This window comes from Anolis carolinensis, unplaced genomic scaffold, assembly GCF_035594765.1.
Source record: "Anolis carolinensis isolate JA03-04 unplaced genomic scaffold, rAnoCar3.1.pri scaffold_9, whole genome shotgun sequence".
Classification (NCBI taxonomy): Eukaryota; Metazoa; Chordata; class Lepidosauria; order Squamata; family Dactyloidae; genus Anolis; species Anolis carolinensis.
Window position 1 is genome coordinate 7,675,502 of NW_026943820.1, and position 15,909 is coordinate 7,691,410.

Sequence of the window (15,909 nt, forward strand, 5' to 3'; positions counted from 1 at the left end):
AGAACATCTTGCATTACAATTTACAAGGACAGATATATGTTACTATACAGTAGCACCTCTACCTTTACAGGAGTTGAGATGCAAGATCCTTGCAAAAGAGGAAAAACTGCACATTTTTAAAATACATGAGAGAACAACTCTGGGAATCTCTAAATCCTCCAAGGCAATTTTATGGCCAACTTCTGCCAGAAGCTGTCCATAGAATCATTCTAGAACAGTAGAGTTCTCAACCTAGGGTCCCCAGATGTTTTTTTTTTTTTGCCTTCAACTCCCAGAAATCCTAACAGCTGGTAAACTGGCTGGGATTTCTGGGAGTTGTAGGCCAAAAACATCTGGGGACCACAGGTTGAGAACCACTGACGTAGAGATCCTGGAGAAGTCTCCTCACTAGACATTTGTAGGACCTCTAAGGTGACTATGGACTGTGGGAGGGGATAGACATTTCTAAATAGCATATTAATCAAATCCGTAGACCTGTCCTGGAGGACCTAGACATTTTGAGAGATAATATAGAAATCAAATTACTTAAATCCACCAGAGGTTGACCATCGAATCAAAGTAGAGGACCTACAAGTGCTTAGGGAAATGTAATCTGTTTTTTTCAAAAAAAAAGCAAAGAAAAAAAAAAGCTCTGTAATGTTTATTTATATACATGGTTTTTCCATTTTCATGGGAACCCTGTGCCCTTAACCCCCATAAAAGGGAGGGACTCCTATAATACTAATCCAATCAGTTCAACCCTCCAAAATATCTTGATGGTTTGGTTTTTAGGCCTGTTCCTGGAGTTATTTGGTGCACTGATTCAGAAAATTGCATTACATAGACCGCATCAGCTCAAGTTTCCTAGATATACTTATGTGATACTCTAGGTTGCGAGAGCACTGGAAACCAGACACCATAGCCAATAAACAATCTAATATCTTTATTAAAGAATTGAAGAAATAAAACAAAAATAAGCAGAATAGATAGTCCAACAATAGACCTTCTGGGAAAGGTCAAATATAGTCCAGTATTATAAAGTCCAATGTCCAGTATTAGAGTTCAAAGATGATAATCCAGTAAACCGAAACGCACTCAAACTTCCAAGCAGTTTGAGTGGGGAATAATCCAGGTCTTTTGCAAGAGTCTCAAGAAGCTAGTCCAAGGCAAAGGAGTTCAGGGCAAGGCAAGGAAACAAGGCAAGGCAAGGCTGAAAGTAGTGGATCCAAATGTGGTCCAGACTTGACTAGAAGGCGAGGCACTACGCCCAGTCTACTCGAGAGTAAAGCGCCACAAGGAACTAGAGGCGACGTTAATCCTCCAACTGACGCGTTGACACCACACCGCGCTGGCTAGCCAGCGTGCAGAACTTTTAAAGGACTTCAAATCTCCCTTCAAAACAGGAGTCCAACACTTTTCCCAGGCGAAAAACTGGCTAGAGACAATATCTTCGCCAGATGTGAGCCTCCCTGGAAACTCTCAAGGGAAACGGGTTAATCAGCAGTTTCTCTGGCAGCTAATCTCACGCTTCTCCGTAAGCTAGCCTTCTCTGAGCGACTTGATTCCCAAAACAGCCTCCTATCAAAGGGAGGGGAACCGCTGGGAACAGGCTCGGCTCCAAGGGCTTTTTTAATGAGCTTTGGGCTTGAATTGTCAACAGGGAGCATCTGGAAGGAAACGGACTCTTGCTGAGTTGCCATAAACCCTATATCCTCGTTGCTCTGGTCCGCAACGAATACAGGGTCATGACCCGAGGGTCTCTGGGACATCACAACTTATTTATTTATTATTTACAGTATTTATATTCCGCCCTTCTCACTCCGAAGGGGACTCAGGGCGGATCACATTATGTACATATAGGGCAAACATTCAATGCCCATAAACACATCGAACCGAGACAGAGACAACAAACAGACAGACGCAGAGGCAATTTAACCTTCTTCTGAGGGGATGTTCTATTCTGGCCACAGGGGGGAGCAGCTGCTTCATCATCCACTCTGACGGCACTTCCTCACTCCAACGTCATAAATTAGTTAAACTTGCCTCCCCACTTTTATAAGTGGTACCTTATTTCTTACTTGATAGATGCAACTATCTTTCGGGTTGCTAGGTCAGCAACGAGCAGGGGCTTTTTTTTAATTTTTAATTGATGGGTGCTCACCCCGCCACGGGCAGGCCTCGAACTCATGACCTCATGGTCAGAGTGATTTATTGCAGCAGCTGTTTACCAGCTTATCGTGGTTTTCTATGGGTGGGCAGATGGTGACTTATAAATGGCATATGTTCAGTCTCTCAAAAACTAGAGCTGATAGGGGAAAACTGGCCAAACATCATCAGGTTAAATAGACCCAGAAACAGGCCTAACATTTGAGGCACCAAAATGCATGCTGGCCAGTGTGACCTGTTTATGAAAGAGTTGAGGAAATAGTGAGAAGTTGAGTATCATAACTATTATCGAAAACACAATAGTAGTGTGGAATCTTTAACCCTCTGGCTGCTTCGGCCAAGGGATTCAGGCAATCTTCCCCTTCCATAATGGTTAGCTATTACTCTTTCTCATAGAACAAAGTCTTGGATGTAGTTGCACAATGTTGGGTCCTTATTTCAGCTCATGGGTTTTGCTACCCAAAGGTCCACTGGGGAGGCTCTGATGTGTCATAAGGAAGGGCAGTGGGTTGGATTTCCTACTTCACCTGGTGACTCACATTATGTATATATGAATCCAGACTTATCTATGAGTAGGTGTTGATCTTTAAACAAAACCATCTAGGTAGGTGACAGAGCTGTTCATAGGAAATGAATTAAAACTATGAGTTAAGAGACTAGCAATTAAAGACTAAATAGAACAGTTCCTTTGGGACTTCCAGTCCTACCTACCTACGGTACACAGAAACATCATAAAAAGTAGCAGATTTAGTTTGGTAAAAGCATTTCCAGGCACCACGAACACCACATTCCTGTGGGCAATATCCAGCATGACTGATGTACCATGGAAACAGTATCACTAGTAGGCAAGGGGCTATTCTCCAGCAGCTTCCCATGTATCCTCAAAATATGTCCTGAAAAGTTGAAAAAGTCTCTGGAACAAATTTTCAGAGCTGGAAAGGGCTACAAAATCCCAATGCCATTGCATGAACCTTGTTGGATATGTATGTATGTGCCTTCAAGTCGCCTGTTGAGTTATGGTGACCCAATGAATGTCATAGAGTTTTCTTAGGCAAGGGATAGTTCTTAGACAAGGTTTTGCAATTTCCTTCCTCTGAAACATAGCCTGTCTGATATTTATTGGCAGTCTCCCATTCAAATACTAGTCAGCGTTGATCTTGTTTAACTTTGAAGATCAGGTGGAATCTTGTTGGATAAAGACAGTTGGATATAAGACTGAGATTTTCAATCTTTGATTCTCTAGATGTTTTGGATACCAACTCCCAGGATATTTCCCTTCTGGCCTTGTTCCTGGGGGCTTCTGGGTATGGTAGTCCAAATTGTCCAGAAGATTAAAGACTGAGAATTGATGGTCAACGGCCACCACATCTTTCCAGCTTTTTCTCCAATGGTCTGACATGCCGTTGGGAATAAAACAACAATCTTGCTATAAGTAACTAGTACATTAAAACCTGGAAGTTGTCGCACCTCGGGCTAGTTTCACCTTGCTTTATACACCAGGCTGCACACAGGTTGAAGTCTTTTGTAGTTTATTAGGAAATAGAAAATAAACAGTTCTTAAAAAGCAAAAGTAAAGTTCCAAAAGATTGTTGCAAAGCATGGCTTCAAAGAATAATCCAAGAAATCATAAGGAATAAACAAGGTCCCATTATAGCATGACAAAGTCCCATGAACATGAACACACAAAGGCTGCAAGATAATCCAGGAAAACGAGAGCTTGCTTCTTGGTTTGAACGAGAAGTTGCTTTGACAAAGGTTTGTCTCCCAACACACTGTTTTAATACCCTTTGCCTAGCATGAAAGCATTTCTTTGGCCTCTGACCTTCTTGTTTGCTATTCTAACACTCCTGCGAACCCTGAATTCGAAATGGTCAGCTCGATCTAAAGATTCCGTTTTGTCAAGGCCAGCCAGCTCGTTAGCGTCCGTCTGCATGCTATCAGACTGAGAACTGTCCTCCTTTTCTGAGTCAATTTGCACCTGGCTAGTTTCAGTATCATCAACACCATTCCCTGCTGTGGGAAAGACTCCCTGTTCCTCATCTTCTACAGTAGGGACACTGAACCTGAATTCCATAATTCCCATCAGAGTCATCTTGAGCCTGAATTCCATAATCCCCATCAGAGTTACTCTGAGGTTCCAGCTGAGTCACAACAGAAGTGATGTCTTTGTCTGGCTAAAACTAGGAGGTTTTGTGTAATTTTGGCCAAAAAAGTAATTTACCTAAAATTGGCAGGAGACCTTCATTTATCTTTGGGTTGTCCCTGGTCTCAGAGTAATTCAGGAGTAACCATCTTCTGGGCTGGTTCATGAGATCACGAAGAGTTGGAAGCAACTGAACGAATAAACAACAACCTTCTATAGTTGCTGCTTTTCTCCCCATTTGTTTTTGTTGTGCTTTGTCAAGAGTTGAGACAATCAGTTTGAGATCTTATGTTTAGGGATCTCTAGGTCCTTCAGCACAACTCTATGGTGCACTTTTCTAGTTATCAGTAGGTCTTCCATCAAGATTCTGAGACCAACCATTTATATAAGCTAGATATATTTCTTACTAGCTTGGGTACCCGGCAATGTCTGGGTTATTTGAAAAGGACCTTGTTGAACTATAATTCCTGGATGTGAAGGTCAATCACCCCCAAACCCCGCCAGTATACAAATTTGGCCAGGTTGGGTCTGTGTGCCAAGTTAGTTCCAGGTCCATCGTTGGTGGAGTTCAGAGTGCTTTTAGATTGCATGTGAACTATACATCCCAGTCCCTACAACTTCTATAAATCATGGTGAATTCTCCCTAAACCTTTCCAGTATGTTCAGTTGCCAATAAATTTCTCTGTGTGCCATAGAAAAGGGTAGGAAAGGGTTAAGGGAGAGGCAGTGGGCGGGGTTATGCAAATGGAGAGAGAAAGGAACACTGGGATGTGCTCGCTGTAACCTGCAATGTCCTGGGAGGAAATGACTTGGTGACTCCTCAGTATTGGGAACTATAGCTTGTTTGTGTAAGTCGGAGGTTGTCTTTGTGAGCCACATACAAACATGCAGAGTTTCACTTTTATTATGTGTATAGACGTTAGAGTATTTTCTGAGTACTGCTTCTTTTATAACTTCTCCTGATCTCTTGAAACTTTTCTCATGACTGTCGACAATATCAAAATACTCTTCCTTTTTTACAGGTGCCATTTTTTCTGTTCATAATCTTCACCGCTTACACCATGTTACCTTTTGGAATGAGAGATGCTATAATTGTCAGCACTATCACGGCATTGTCCCATATTATAGTCCTGAGCATCACTTTAGTGGAACGCAACAAGCAAAGTCAGGTGACCCTTATTTGTCAGGTAAGGCAATGAAATGATTGACAGTTTGAGTGGATTTGTAATATACTATTATGCTGGGTTGTTGTATGTCTTTCGGGCCGTTTGGCCATGTTCCAGAACTATTCTCTCCTGACGTTTCGCCCACATCTATGGCAGGCATCCTCACAACCTCTGAGGATGCCTGCCATAGATGTGGGCGAAACGTCAGGAGAGAATACTTCTGGAATACAGCCACACAGCCCAAAAGACATACAACAACCCTGTGATCCCGGCCATGAAAGCCTTCGACAATACTATTATGCTTTTTAAAAAAGTTGACCAATGACTCCAATGACCAATTAATGTATTGGCACTTCTAAGAAATGTTTCATGGACCATGCCCCAATTTTTCTCCTTATCTAGAGCAGACATGTTGAATCAACTGAACTTCCACAAGTGTTGATTTATTCAGTTACCATTGAGTCAGTAGGTGTGATTCTGGATATCACCTCGTGCTGAATATTGCAGAAAAAGGCTGAATTGGGAACAAAACATGGCTATTGATGTTACTTGGTTGAACCATTTTTTAGGGAGGAGGAACTTGTTTAGGGGAAGAAACTAAGAAGGAAAAGAGTGGAGAAGGCATTTACATTCTGAATTTGTGCAAAGAGATATTAAGTAAAAGCAGTATTTCCTGATGGGGAAGCCAAAAGCCTCCTCTGCAGTGATATAACTTGTGTTAAATTCCAGAGAAAATATTTGGCTTTCTGTGGGCAGGGTTGGGTGTGTTCCTAAATTCCTTGGAAAAGGGAAAAAAGAACTTCCCATGGTTTTGTAAGCGGGAAGTCTGTCCACATCTTGCACCACGCCAGTGGATTTTCACAATGCATGGCCTAGACATGCAGCCGTTACAATCTGATAAACAGTTCAGCGCATGGTGTCAGAGCTTCCCTGATTCGGGATGGACATAGTTTTGGCATTTGCGTCACGTCTGGGGAGTGAGGTAACACATTTCCTTCCCCAAATGAAGGCTTCTTGGTCCAGTTGAGGCAAGCCCTTCCTTTTATTAACACTTTGCTTTCCTTTCCATTCTTGGAAACCTCTCATAAAATTGACAGGGAAGGTTTTGACTGTGATGTTGGATGACCGGCACATTCTGAGAAGCATCTCCTCCATGTTGAAATGCTCCAGTTTCACCTTGACTTGCATTAGATTCAAGGAACGAAGTCCATTTAAAATCCTACTATGCTTCATGGCAGATCATGGAAAAAATATAATATTGAAATATATTGGAGGTATTGTTCTATTATCCAGGCGGAGGTCACAAGGGGGCACCAGAGAGCGATGGATAGTCCATTTTACGGTGGTAGAGGGTAGGATGATGGAAGAAAACCATTTCCCCCTCTTTTCATGTAATTCCTCCCATTCATGTCCCCGTCATGGAAACAATCTTCGTTTATGACATGGTTAGGTGGGAGGGGGAATAACCAGCGAAAATGGGGGAAATGGTTTACCTCTTTTGACCCCACACCCTGTAAAATGGACTATCCTTCTCTCTCTAACATACCCTTGTGGCCTCTGCTTGGAAAATAAAACAGTACCATATTGGCCTGTTTTGTCTTTCAAGAACAGCCTTAAAACAATGTGGTAAGTAAATGAAAACTGCTTTTTTCGTGTCAGGAGCAACCGGAGTTGCTTCTGGTGTGAGAGAATTGGTCGTCTGCAAGGACGTTGCCCAGGGGATTCCTGGATGTTTTGATGTTTTAACATCCTTGTGGGAGGCTTCTCTCATGTCCCCACATGGAGCTGGAGCTGACAGAGGGAGCTCATCCACACTCTCCCCGGGTAGGATTCGAACCTGGCAGCTTTCAGGTCAGCAACCCAACCTCCAAGTCATGACGCTTTTATCCCCTAGGCCATTGGAGGCTCCTAATGAAAACTGCTTTACTTCAGCAAAACATAAAGAACAGCACACTCAGTGGAAGAATGCAAAAGAAAGCAAGGAAGTCTTAGGGCAAACACAGTTCTTAGTCTCTGATAAATTCCCAAATCAAATAGCAGTCTTACTTCAGACAAAGAAACAGGAATAAATCCTTAGGAGCAGTTTCTCAGATGCAGACTCGAAGCAGGCACAAGGGGAGCGAAGGCTTAGGCATTAGAGTCAGTTTGTTACCAGCAAAAGCTGATTGTACCTGCTTTTGATTTATAGCCCTGAGTCCCCTCACAAATGCTAGGGCAGTTCCCAATTACTCAGCTGCATTTCTGGCAGCTATTCTAACTGAACAAAGTCTCTGCTCTGTTTTCTTTCACCTCTCCTAAAATGTGGGTACTTCCAAAATCTCCTCCTCAGATTCCAACTCACCCTCAGATTCATGAACACTTTCCTGCTCCCCTTCCTCTTCTGAAGAAAAGGAATCCTTAACACATATAGTATATACCCATGTATAAGTCTACTACATGTATAAGTTGGGGGTGGTTTTGGAGCTAAAAGTATGGATTATGACATGACCTATGAATGTCAAGGGCCATTCAGCAGACAAGAAAAAAAAACCAGTGTCATCACTATTTTCTCATCTTGACATCCAAAATGGCCAAAAGCAACATTGCGGTGGAGAGAGTGAAGGGGATTGGTGATCTTTTTGGTTCTCCCAGGATGAACAAAGGCACAGGGCTTTTGGATAAGCCACCCCATTTTTGGAGGTCTTTCTTTGATGAATATTCCTTGGCTTATACAAAAGTATCACGGTCAATCACTCACGGCCAAGTACAATTGTCTTCTTGAGGTAGAGTCTTGGTGGTGGATCCGTAAATGACTGTGAAGACCTATTCTGGATCCACTTGGTCTTTCACATTGAGGACATAAGAAGGTCATGACAAGGGTTTGCTTGAGGTGCCTTCTGACTCTTGGCACGTTTCTGTTGCACCCCAAGGCTACGAGAGCACTCTGAAAACCACATTTGAGCCAGATTCACAAGCAAAGCAGTTTAATGAAGAATATATATATATATATATATATATATATATATATATATATATATAGCTCAAGCAAATGATGAAATGAGTCAATAGAACAAATAGTCCAATAATATAATGTCCTCAACAGTTCAGTAGATAGTTCATTAAAGTCTTATAAAGTTGTAACCCACAAACAGGACTTGAATAAATCCAACAATGTGTCAAAGTCAATTTGTAGTCAGGAGTTGCGTGAATCAGGGACAAGACGCAGTAAAAACCATCTGATGATAATCCACATGAAAGGCAGTCACTGGAAAGTAGCAGGAACAAGATTAACTAGGCAAGGTATACTCGAGAGTCACAAGGCACGATCCTCAACTGAGAATCCTGGAAACAGCACGGGAACAAGGCAAGGATCAGGAGACTGGAACGGAGATGCTTCTCCCAAGGATGGCAATGTTGACACCGCAACAAAAACAGGGAGCGAGGTACCTTTAAAAAAAATCTGACATTCACAGCTTCACATGGGAAAGTATTCATTAGAGCGCTTGAGAGCCAAACGTTTACTTCATCTCACAATCTCCCTTCTAATCCTTTCCTGTGAGATAGATTGTCTCCGATCAAAAGACACATCCTCCCCTGCAACAACTCCATCTGGTGAATCCAGCCTTGAGTGAACATCGGAATGTTCCCCAATTAGCTGTTCCTCTGGAATCACAACTTCGGGCACCTGCAAAGCCATTGGGCTCTGATCCAAATCCTGGAGAGGCCCAAAATCCGAATCAGCATCTGAGTCAAACTCCGTCTCCTGTGGACGGCCAGATCCTGATGACTGAACTATAACAGTTTCAGCCTTTTGCCCTCTATTTATGCCTCTTCAAAATCCATAGCACCATTGACTGAACCTCCAGTAATTGAAATAAAGACATTTTAGCGAGACCCGAAAAGGAGCCATTCAGTTGACCCAAAAGCCTTCCTTTCAGAAACACAAACAGGAGGGGGATAGTCTGGTTTCCCTTGGATTGGAGCCTGTAGCTTGGAAGCCACCACCACCATTTATGATGGTCCTATCTCCTTCACTTGGTCACATGAACTGAGCCTGGTGGACAAATGTGAACAGGTTCAGAACTGAACCCTTTCTATGAATTTTCTTTCTTTCGTTGGTCATAATCTGGAAAGAAACTGGATCTGAATGTCGCCTTTTGCTTTGGGATGGATTTCAAAAGCTGACGGATGATGCCATGTACTCTTTTCATTTAAAGCCAACACATCACCAGACCACTAATTGCATGTACTCATTTATTTTAAAAGTTTTCTCCAGCCCATTGTGTAGTCATTTGGGGATTTAGAGGAAACTACAGATCAAATGAAACGAAATATTTTCCTTTCTAGTTTCTAGTAACCACAGATTTACTCAGCCTTACATCACCCCTGCAGAGCAAAATGGGTGGATATAGGAAAAGCAAATGCTTGAGTTGTTCAGTTTTCTCTCTCTCCCCTGGTTATTACAATCTTCAGTAGGATTTTACTTGGCAATATGAATGGGTAGATCTTTTCTCCACTCTACTTTCAAATGTTGCATTTTTTCTTTGGTGACAAGGACCAGAACTTGCATATTTTTGTACTTAGGTTGAGTTGAGATATCATTAAGGGCACTTGATGTTGTTTCTAGACTATAAATCCCACCATCCTTAGTTAAGAATGAGATGGGGAGTTTTGCATTTAGAAAGTCTCTCATAGAATCATAGAATCATAGAATAGTAGAGTTGGAAGAGACCTCATGGGCCATCTAGTCCAACCCCCTGCCAAGAAGCAGGAAATCGCATTCAAAGCACCCCCGACAGATGGCCATCCAGCCTCTGTTTAAAAGCCTCCAAAGAAGGAGCCTCCACCACAGTCCGGGGGAGAGAGTTCCACTGCCGAACAGCCCTCACAGTGAGGAAGTTCTTCCTGATGTTCAGGTGGAATCTCCTTTCCTGTAGTTTGAAGCCATTGTTCCCTTGTGTCCTAGTCTGCAGGGCAGCAGAAAACAAGCTTGCTCCCTCCTCCCTATGGCTTCCCCTCACATATTTGTACATGGCTATCATGTCTCCTCTCAGCCTTCTCTTCTGCAGGCTAAACATGCCCAGTTCTTTAAGCCTCTCCTCATAGGGCTTGTTCTCCAGACCTTTGATCATTTTAGTTGCCCTCCTCTGGATGCTCTCCAGCTTGTCAACATCTCCCTTCAACTGTGGTGCCCAAAATTGGACACAGTATTCCAGGTGTGGTCTGACCAAGGCAGAATAGAGGGGAGCATGACTTCCCTGGATCTAGACGCTATTCCCCTATTTATGCAGGTCAGAATCCCATTGGCTTTCTTAGCAGCCGCATCACATTGCTGGCTCATGTTTAACTTGTTGTCCACAAGGACTCCAAAATCTTTTTCACATGTACTGCTGTCTAGCCAGGTGTCCCCCATTCTGTATCTTTGATTTCCATTTTTTCTGCCAAAGTGAAGTATCTTGCATTTGTCCCTGTTGAACTTCATTTTGTTAGTTTCGGCCCATCTCTCTAGTCTGTCAAGATCGTTTTGAATTCTGCTCCTGTCTTCTGGAGTGTTGGCTCTCCCTCCCAGTTTGGTGTCGTCTGCAAACCTGATGATCGTGCCTTCTAACCCTTCGTCTAAGTCATTAATAAAGATGTTGAACAGAACCGGGCCCAGGACGGAGCCCTGCGGCACTCCACTCGTGACTTCTTTCCATGATGAAGACGACGCATTGGTGAGCACCCTTTGGGTTCGTTCGCTTAGCCAATTACAGATCCACCTAACCGTAGTTTTGTCTAGCCCACATTTTACTAGTTTGTTTGCCAGAAGGTCGTGGGGGACTTTGTCGAAGGCCTTACTGAAATCCAGGTACGCTACATCTACGGCATTCCCTGTATCGACCCAACTCGTAACTCTGTCGAAAAAAGAGATCAGATTAGTCTGGCATGACTTGTTTTTGGTAAATCCGTGTTGACTATTAGCAATGACTGCATCTGTTTCTAAGTGTTTGCAGACCACTTCCTTAATGATCTTTTCCAGAATCTTGCCTGGTATCGACGTGAGGCTGACCGGACGGTAATTGTTTGGGTCGTTCTTTTTTCCCTTCTTGAAGATAGGGACCACATTCGCCCTCCTCCAATCTGCTGGGACTTCTCCCGTTCTCCAAGAACTCTCAAATATGATCACCAGTGGTTCTGAAATAACTTCCGCTAGTTCCTTCAGTACTCTTGAATGTAGTTGATCTGGCCCTGGCTACTTGAATTCGTTTAGAGTGGCCAGGTGTTCCTGGACAACTTGTTTCCCTATTTGGGGTTGGATTTCCCCAAATCCTTCGTCCATTTCATGTTGCTGAGGTTGAAGATGGCTTTCTTTTTGTGAGAAGACCGAGGCAAAGAAGGTATTAAGCAGTTCTGCCTTTTCCCTGTCCCCTGTCGCCATCACCCCATCTTCTCCTCTCATTGTGAGAGGCAACTTGAAAAGGAAACTTTTCGTGCGCTTCTTTCCGCAATGAATATCCTCCAGAGAGCCAAAACTATTCAGTGCCATTTTACCTATCACTCCTATGGTTTCTAATGACAACGATTAATGTCGTGGCAAACCAATAAAAACGTTCTCCACTTAACACCGGGACAAATGGGATTAGATATTTGAACTCACTCATGACTAATGGCACATGTGTAGTCATGTTTTCCAAATGTAAATTGACATGGCTTTTAGTTTTAATCTAACCTATTTTAACTTGTCAACTTGTTTAATGGGAATCCTAGTCAGCTTAAATGATTTTTCGTTGTTTTAAGTTATGTATTGTATTGAAATTGGTTTTAACTGATGGTCCACCTGATTTCTCATGATAAAGGATGAGATATAAATAATCAAATGAATCAATGTTCCAGGTATCATTATCATCATTATATTTTACTAGCTGGGCCCGGCCACGCATTGCTGTGGCATATGGGAATCCTTTGTTGGCCAGGTGGAATAGCAGTGAATAGCCTTGCAGCCTCAAAGCCTAGCCGTTTTCTTCTCATGGGAATCCTTGTTTGGTGAGTTAGAATGCAACGGAATAGGCTTCCTGCTTGGAAGCCTGGGTACCTGCATTCTAGGGGAATGCGTTTTTTTGGGCTGCTAGAATTGCAATGAATAGCCTCGCTGCTTCAAAGCCTGTCTGCTTGCTACCTAGGGACTCTTTACTTGGCCAGCTTCAATAGTACAGAGTCATATAGCTCCTTCAAAGCTTGTCCGCCTTCTACCAAGGTTAATCTTTTGTTGGTCTGGTTAAATTGCACTGAATAGCCTTTCAGTTTCAATGCCTGGGTGGACATACCTTGGATGTGTTGCTGTATTGTGACCAAATTTAGTGTGATTTGGTTCAGTGGTTTTGTTGTTTACTCAGTTCTACAAACGTACATTGCATATATATATATATATATATATATATATATATATATATATATATATATGCAACGTACATTGCATATATATATATATATATATATATATATATATATATATGCAATGTACGTTTGTAGAACTGAGTAAACAACAAAACCACTGAACCAAATATATATATATATATACATACACACATACACACACACACACACACACACACATACTAGCTGTGCCCGGCCACGCGTTGCTGTGGCTTTTTTTAGGTGGTTCCGTGTCCTTCCGTTGGGAGGTGTTAGGTGGGCCTGATTGTTCCCTGGATGGAATTCCTTTGTTTTCAGAGTGTTGCTCTTTATTTTGTGTTTTGAGATGAAAGAGTGATGAGTCCTGAATGGGTTTGGACCTTCAAAGAGTGGCCGTTTCCCTGTTTGAGGGGGGGATCCTTTGTTGAGCGTAAGAACGTAGAGACGTGGATGAGGGGCTGTGTTGTCAATTTTCTAGGTTGGGGGGCCTTTAGTTTTGTTGTTTTGCCCGGTGGAGCGACACCATTATCCTTTTATATATATACTAGCTTTGCCCGGCCACGCGTTGCTGTGGCTTATGGGAATCCTTTGTTGGCCTGGTGGAATAGCAGTGAATAGCATTGCAGTCTCAAAGCCTGGCCGTTTACTGGAGAAGCTGGAGCTTTTTGTTGTATGAACGTAGAGGCATGAATGAGGGGTTGTGCTGCCAAGTTTAGTGTTTCTGGGAGGTGTAGTTTTGTTGTTTTGTCCTAGGCCGAAATTTCATTACATATATATATATATATATATACATATATATATATATATATATATATATATATATAAAATTTTATTTATACCCTGCCTTTCTCCTAGCATGGAGAATTGAACTGTATTGAAAACAATTCACTTGAGAAATAGACTTTGCATTGAGAAGATGCGATGTGAAAAAAAAAATGTGAATTTAAGAACGCTATTAATTTATATGTGAAAGAGCCTATCTCTAGGAATCGTGAGGTCTCCCACCGTGACTTTATGGTCAACTTCCAGCAGAAATCGATCATTTAGCAATTTTCTGGTCTGTCTTCTGAATAGAAGCAGCTATTAGTAGTTAACACAACTGTTATGCTTGGAAGCAGTGTGCTTCTTTATGTCCCTTCTGATTTGGGAAGACAATGCTTTCCATTTTCTTGTTACTTTAGTTGGTAACAGAGAGAAAAATATTATTGGAATATATAATTTGCTTTTCTACCTGAGGTGTTAGGAACATATTGGATCTTCACCTGCATGCACTTCACAAGTTGGTTTCTCTTGGCTAGCTCCAGCTTGCTAATACGCGTTATTATTAAGCATTGCCCTTTCCAAAGCACGTTTTTTTACTTGCAGGCACTTGACCAGAGCAAATGGAGTCAGTTAATTGTTTTTTTCCCCCTCAGCTAGCTTTCAACTGGGCAAACACAATCTTTTTCGTAGTTTTTAAATGACACTTGTGTTTGCATCAGAGCTTTAAAGTAAGTACGCTTTGTGTTCGCAAAGGCTTGTTGAAAGAGAAATAGACTTTGCATTGAGAAGATGCGATGTGAAAAAAAAATGTGAATTTAAGAACGCTATTAATTTATATGTGAAAGAGCCTATCTCTAGGAATCGTGAGGTCTCCCACCGTGACTTTATGGTCAACTTCCAGCAGAAATCGATCATTGAGTTGCACTGGTGGACTTTGAGATTCCTAGAGAACATTCAAATTTGCTCATTTTCCTTCCATGTTTCCTTCACAAATTTAGAATCGACTCTTCGAATCATAGAGCTCTAAAGGAGAAAAAAAGGCAAGGTTTCCCATCCATGAATGTCATTGGATAAACATAACAAGCACCCAGTCAAATTTGGATGTTTAGAAAGCCTCGTTGATTTGCAAGATTGTGATTTTTTTTTAAGGGGATATTTTCTTTGTTTCTTTAGGTGCTGGCCAATGTTTTCATTTTCCTGTGCGGTAGCTTGATGGGTGCATTTCATAAGCATCAGATGCAGGATGCTTCGTGGGATTTGTACCGATATACTTTGAAATGCATCCAAGTCCAAATGAAGCTGAAGATTGAAAAGAGGCAACAAGTAAGTGGATGAGTTTTACTTACTTTGGTTACACTCTTTTAATGCTATTTTAACAAAATACAATTTCAATAAAATTTGGAAGGAATGCTATCTTATGTTGGCCTTCAGCTGATGGGGAGTTTTCTCGCGATAGCAGATTAGGTCTCTGGATGGAAGAAGTGAAGGATAGATTAGGCATTAAGAGACTTCATGAGAAATCTTTGAAACCCAGGTGTGTGAGACACGATCTCATGGCTTCTTGGTTGGGCTTGGCTTAAATTAAGTGATGTTTACTTGGTGACCTTCAAAGCAGACAACGTGGCCAAAAGGTTCAGGATCCTGTCTCAGCTCTCAAATTCGTGATTCAAGTTTCCTGTGTTTGTCTATGTTCTTGGAAGAGTTTTGTCTTGTGAAAAGTTCCTGCTTTCATGCTTATGGGTTTATGCCTGTGATCTTGACTTCCTTGATTTCGTGTACCTTGCCATTTTGGAACTACTGCTCTTTTGTATATGGACTAATGCTATTTTATAGCTCCTTTTCTACTGCTCTTTTGGAAAATCCCCCCCCCCCCCCCCTTTGTACATACTTTTCTTAATAAACTGCTGTAGTTAGCATTTGGTGTGGTGCTGGGTGAAAAGGTGTCTCAAGGCTAGAGTGAGACATCTTTTTCTTTATACTTTTTGACCACCCATTTTTTGCCACCTGCTTTTGGACCATTTTGAATATTTCGAACCCATATGCATTCGTCATGGAATTGGTTCTTTCATCATTTATTAAAATAAGACTGAACAAAATTCAATTGATTTAAAATACAATCACAAAACCATTAATTCAATCAATTAAAAATACAACCAAGGTTAAAAAAACTCAAATAAAATTTAAAATGTGACATAGGGTTCCACATCTCAACCATTTCTAGTCTTTGACAAGAGGCCTAAGTGAGGCCTAACTGTGCCTGTCCCCTGGACTGAGTGGGTTGCTAGGAGACCAAGTGGGCGGAGCTTAGCCTTCTAACTGGCA

General features: G+C 41.9%; 1 protein-coding gene across 3 annotated transcripts in view; it reads left to right on the top strand.

The window, feature by feature from the left end:
- Positions 1 to 15,909, top strand: part of adcy7 (adenylate cyclase 7) — a 106,011-nt gene that overhangs the window by 53,596 nt on the left and 36,506 nt on the right. For all 3 annotated transcript variants that reach the window (XM_008115627.3, XM_008115628.3, XM_062961744.1), the window contains exons 4-5: positions 5,311 to 5,475; positions 14,761 to 14,910. In XM_008115627.3, the coding sequence (XP_008113834.1) occupies positions 5,311 to 5,475; positions 14,761 to 14,910 (315 nt within the window). The remainder of the gene's footprint in view (positions 1 to 5,310; positions 5,476 to 14,760; positions 14,911 to 15,909) is intronic.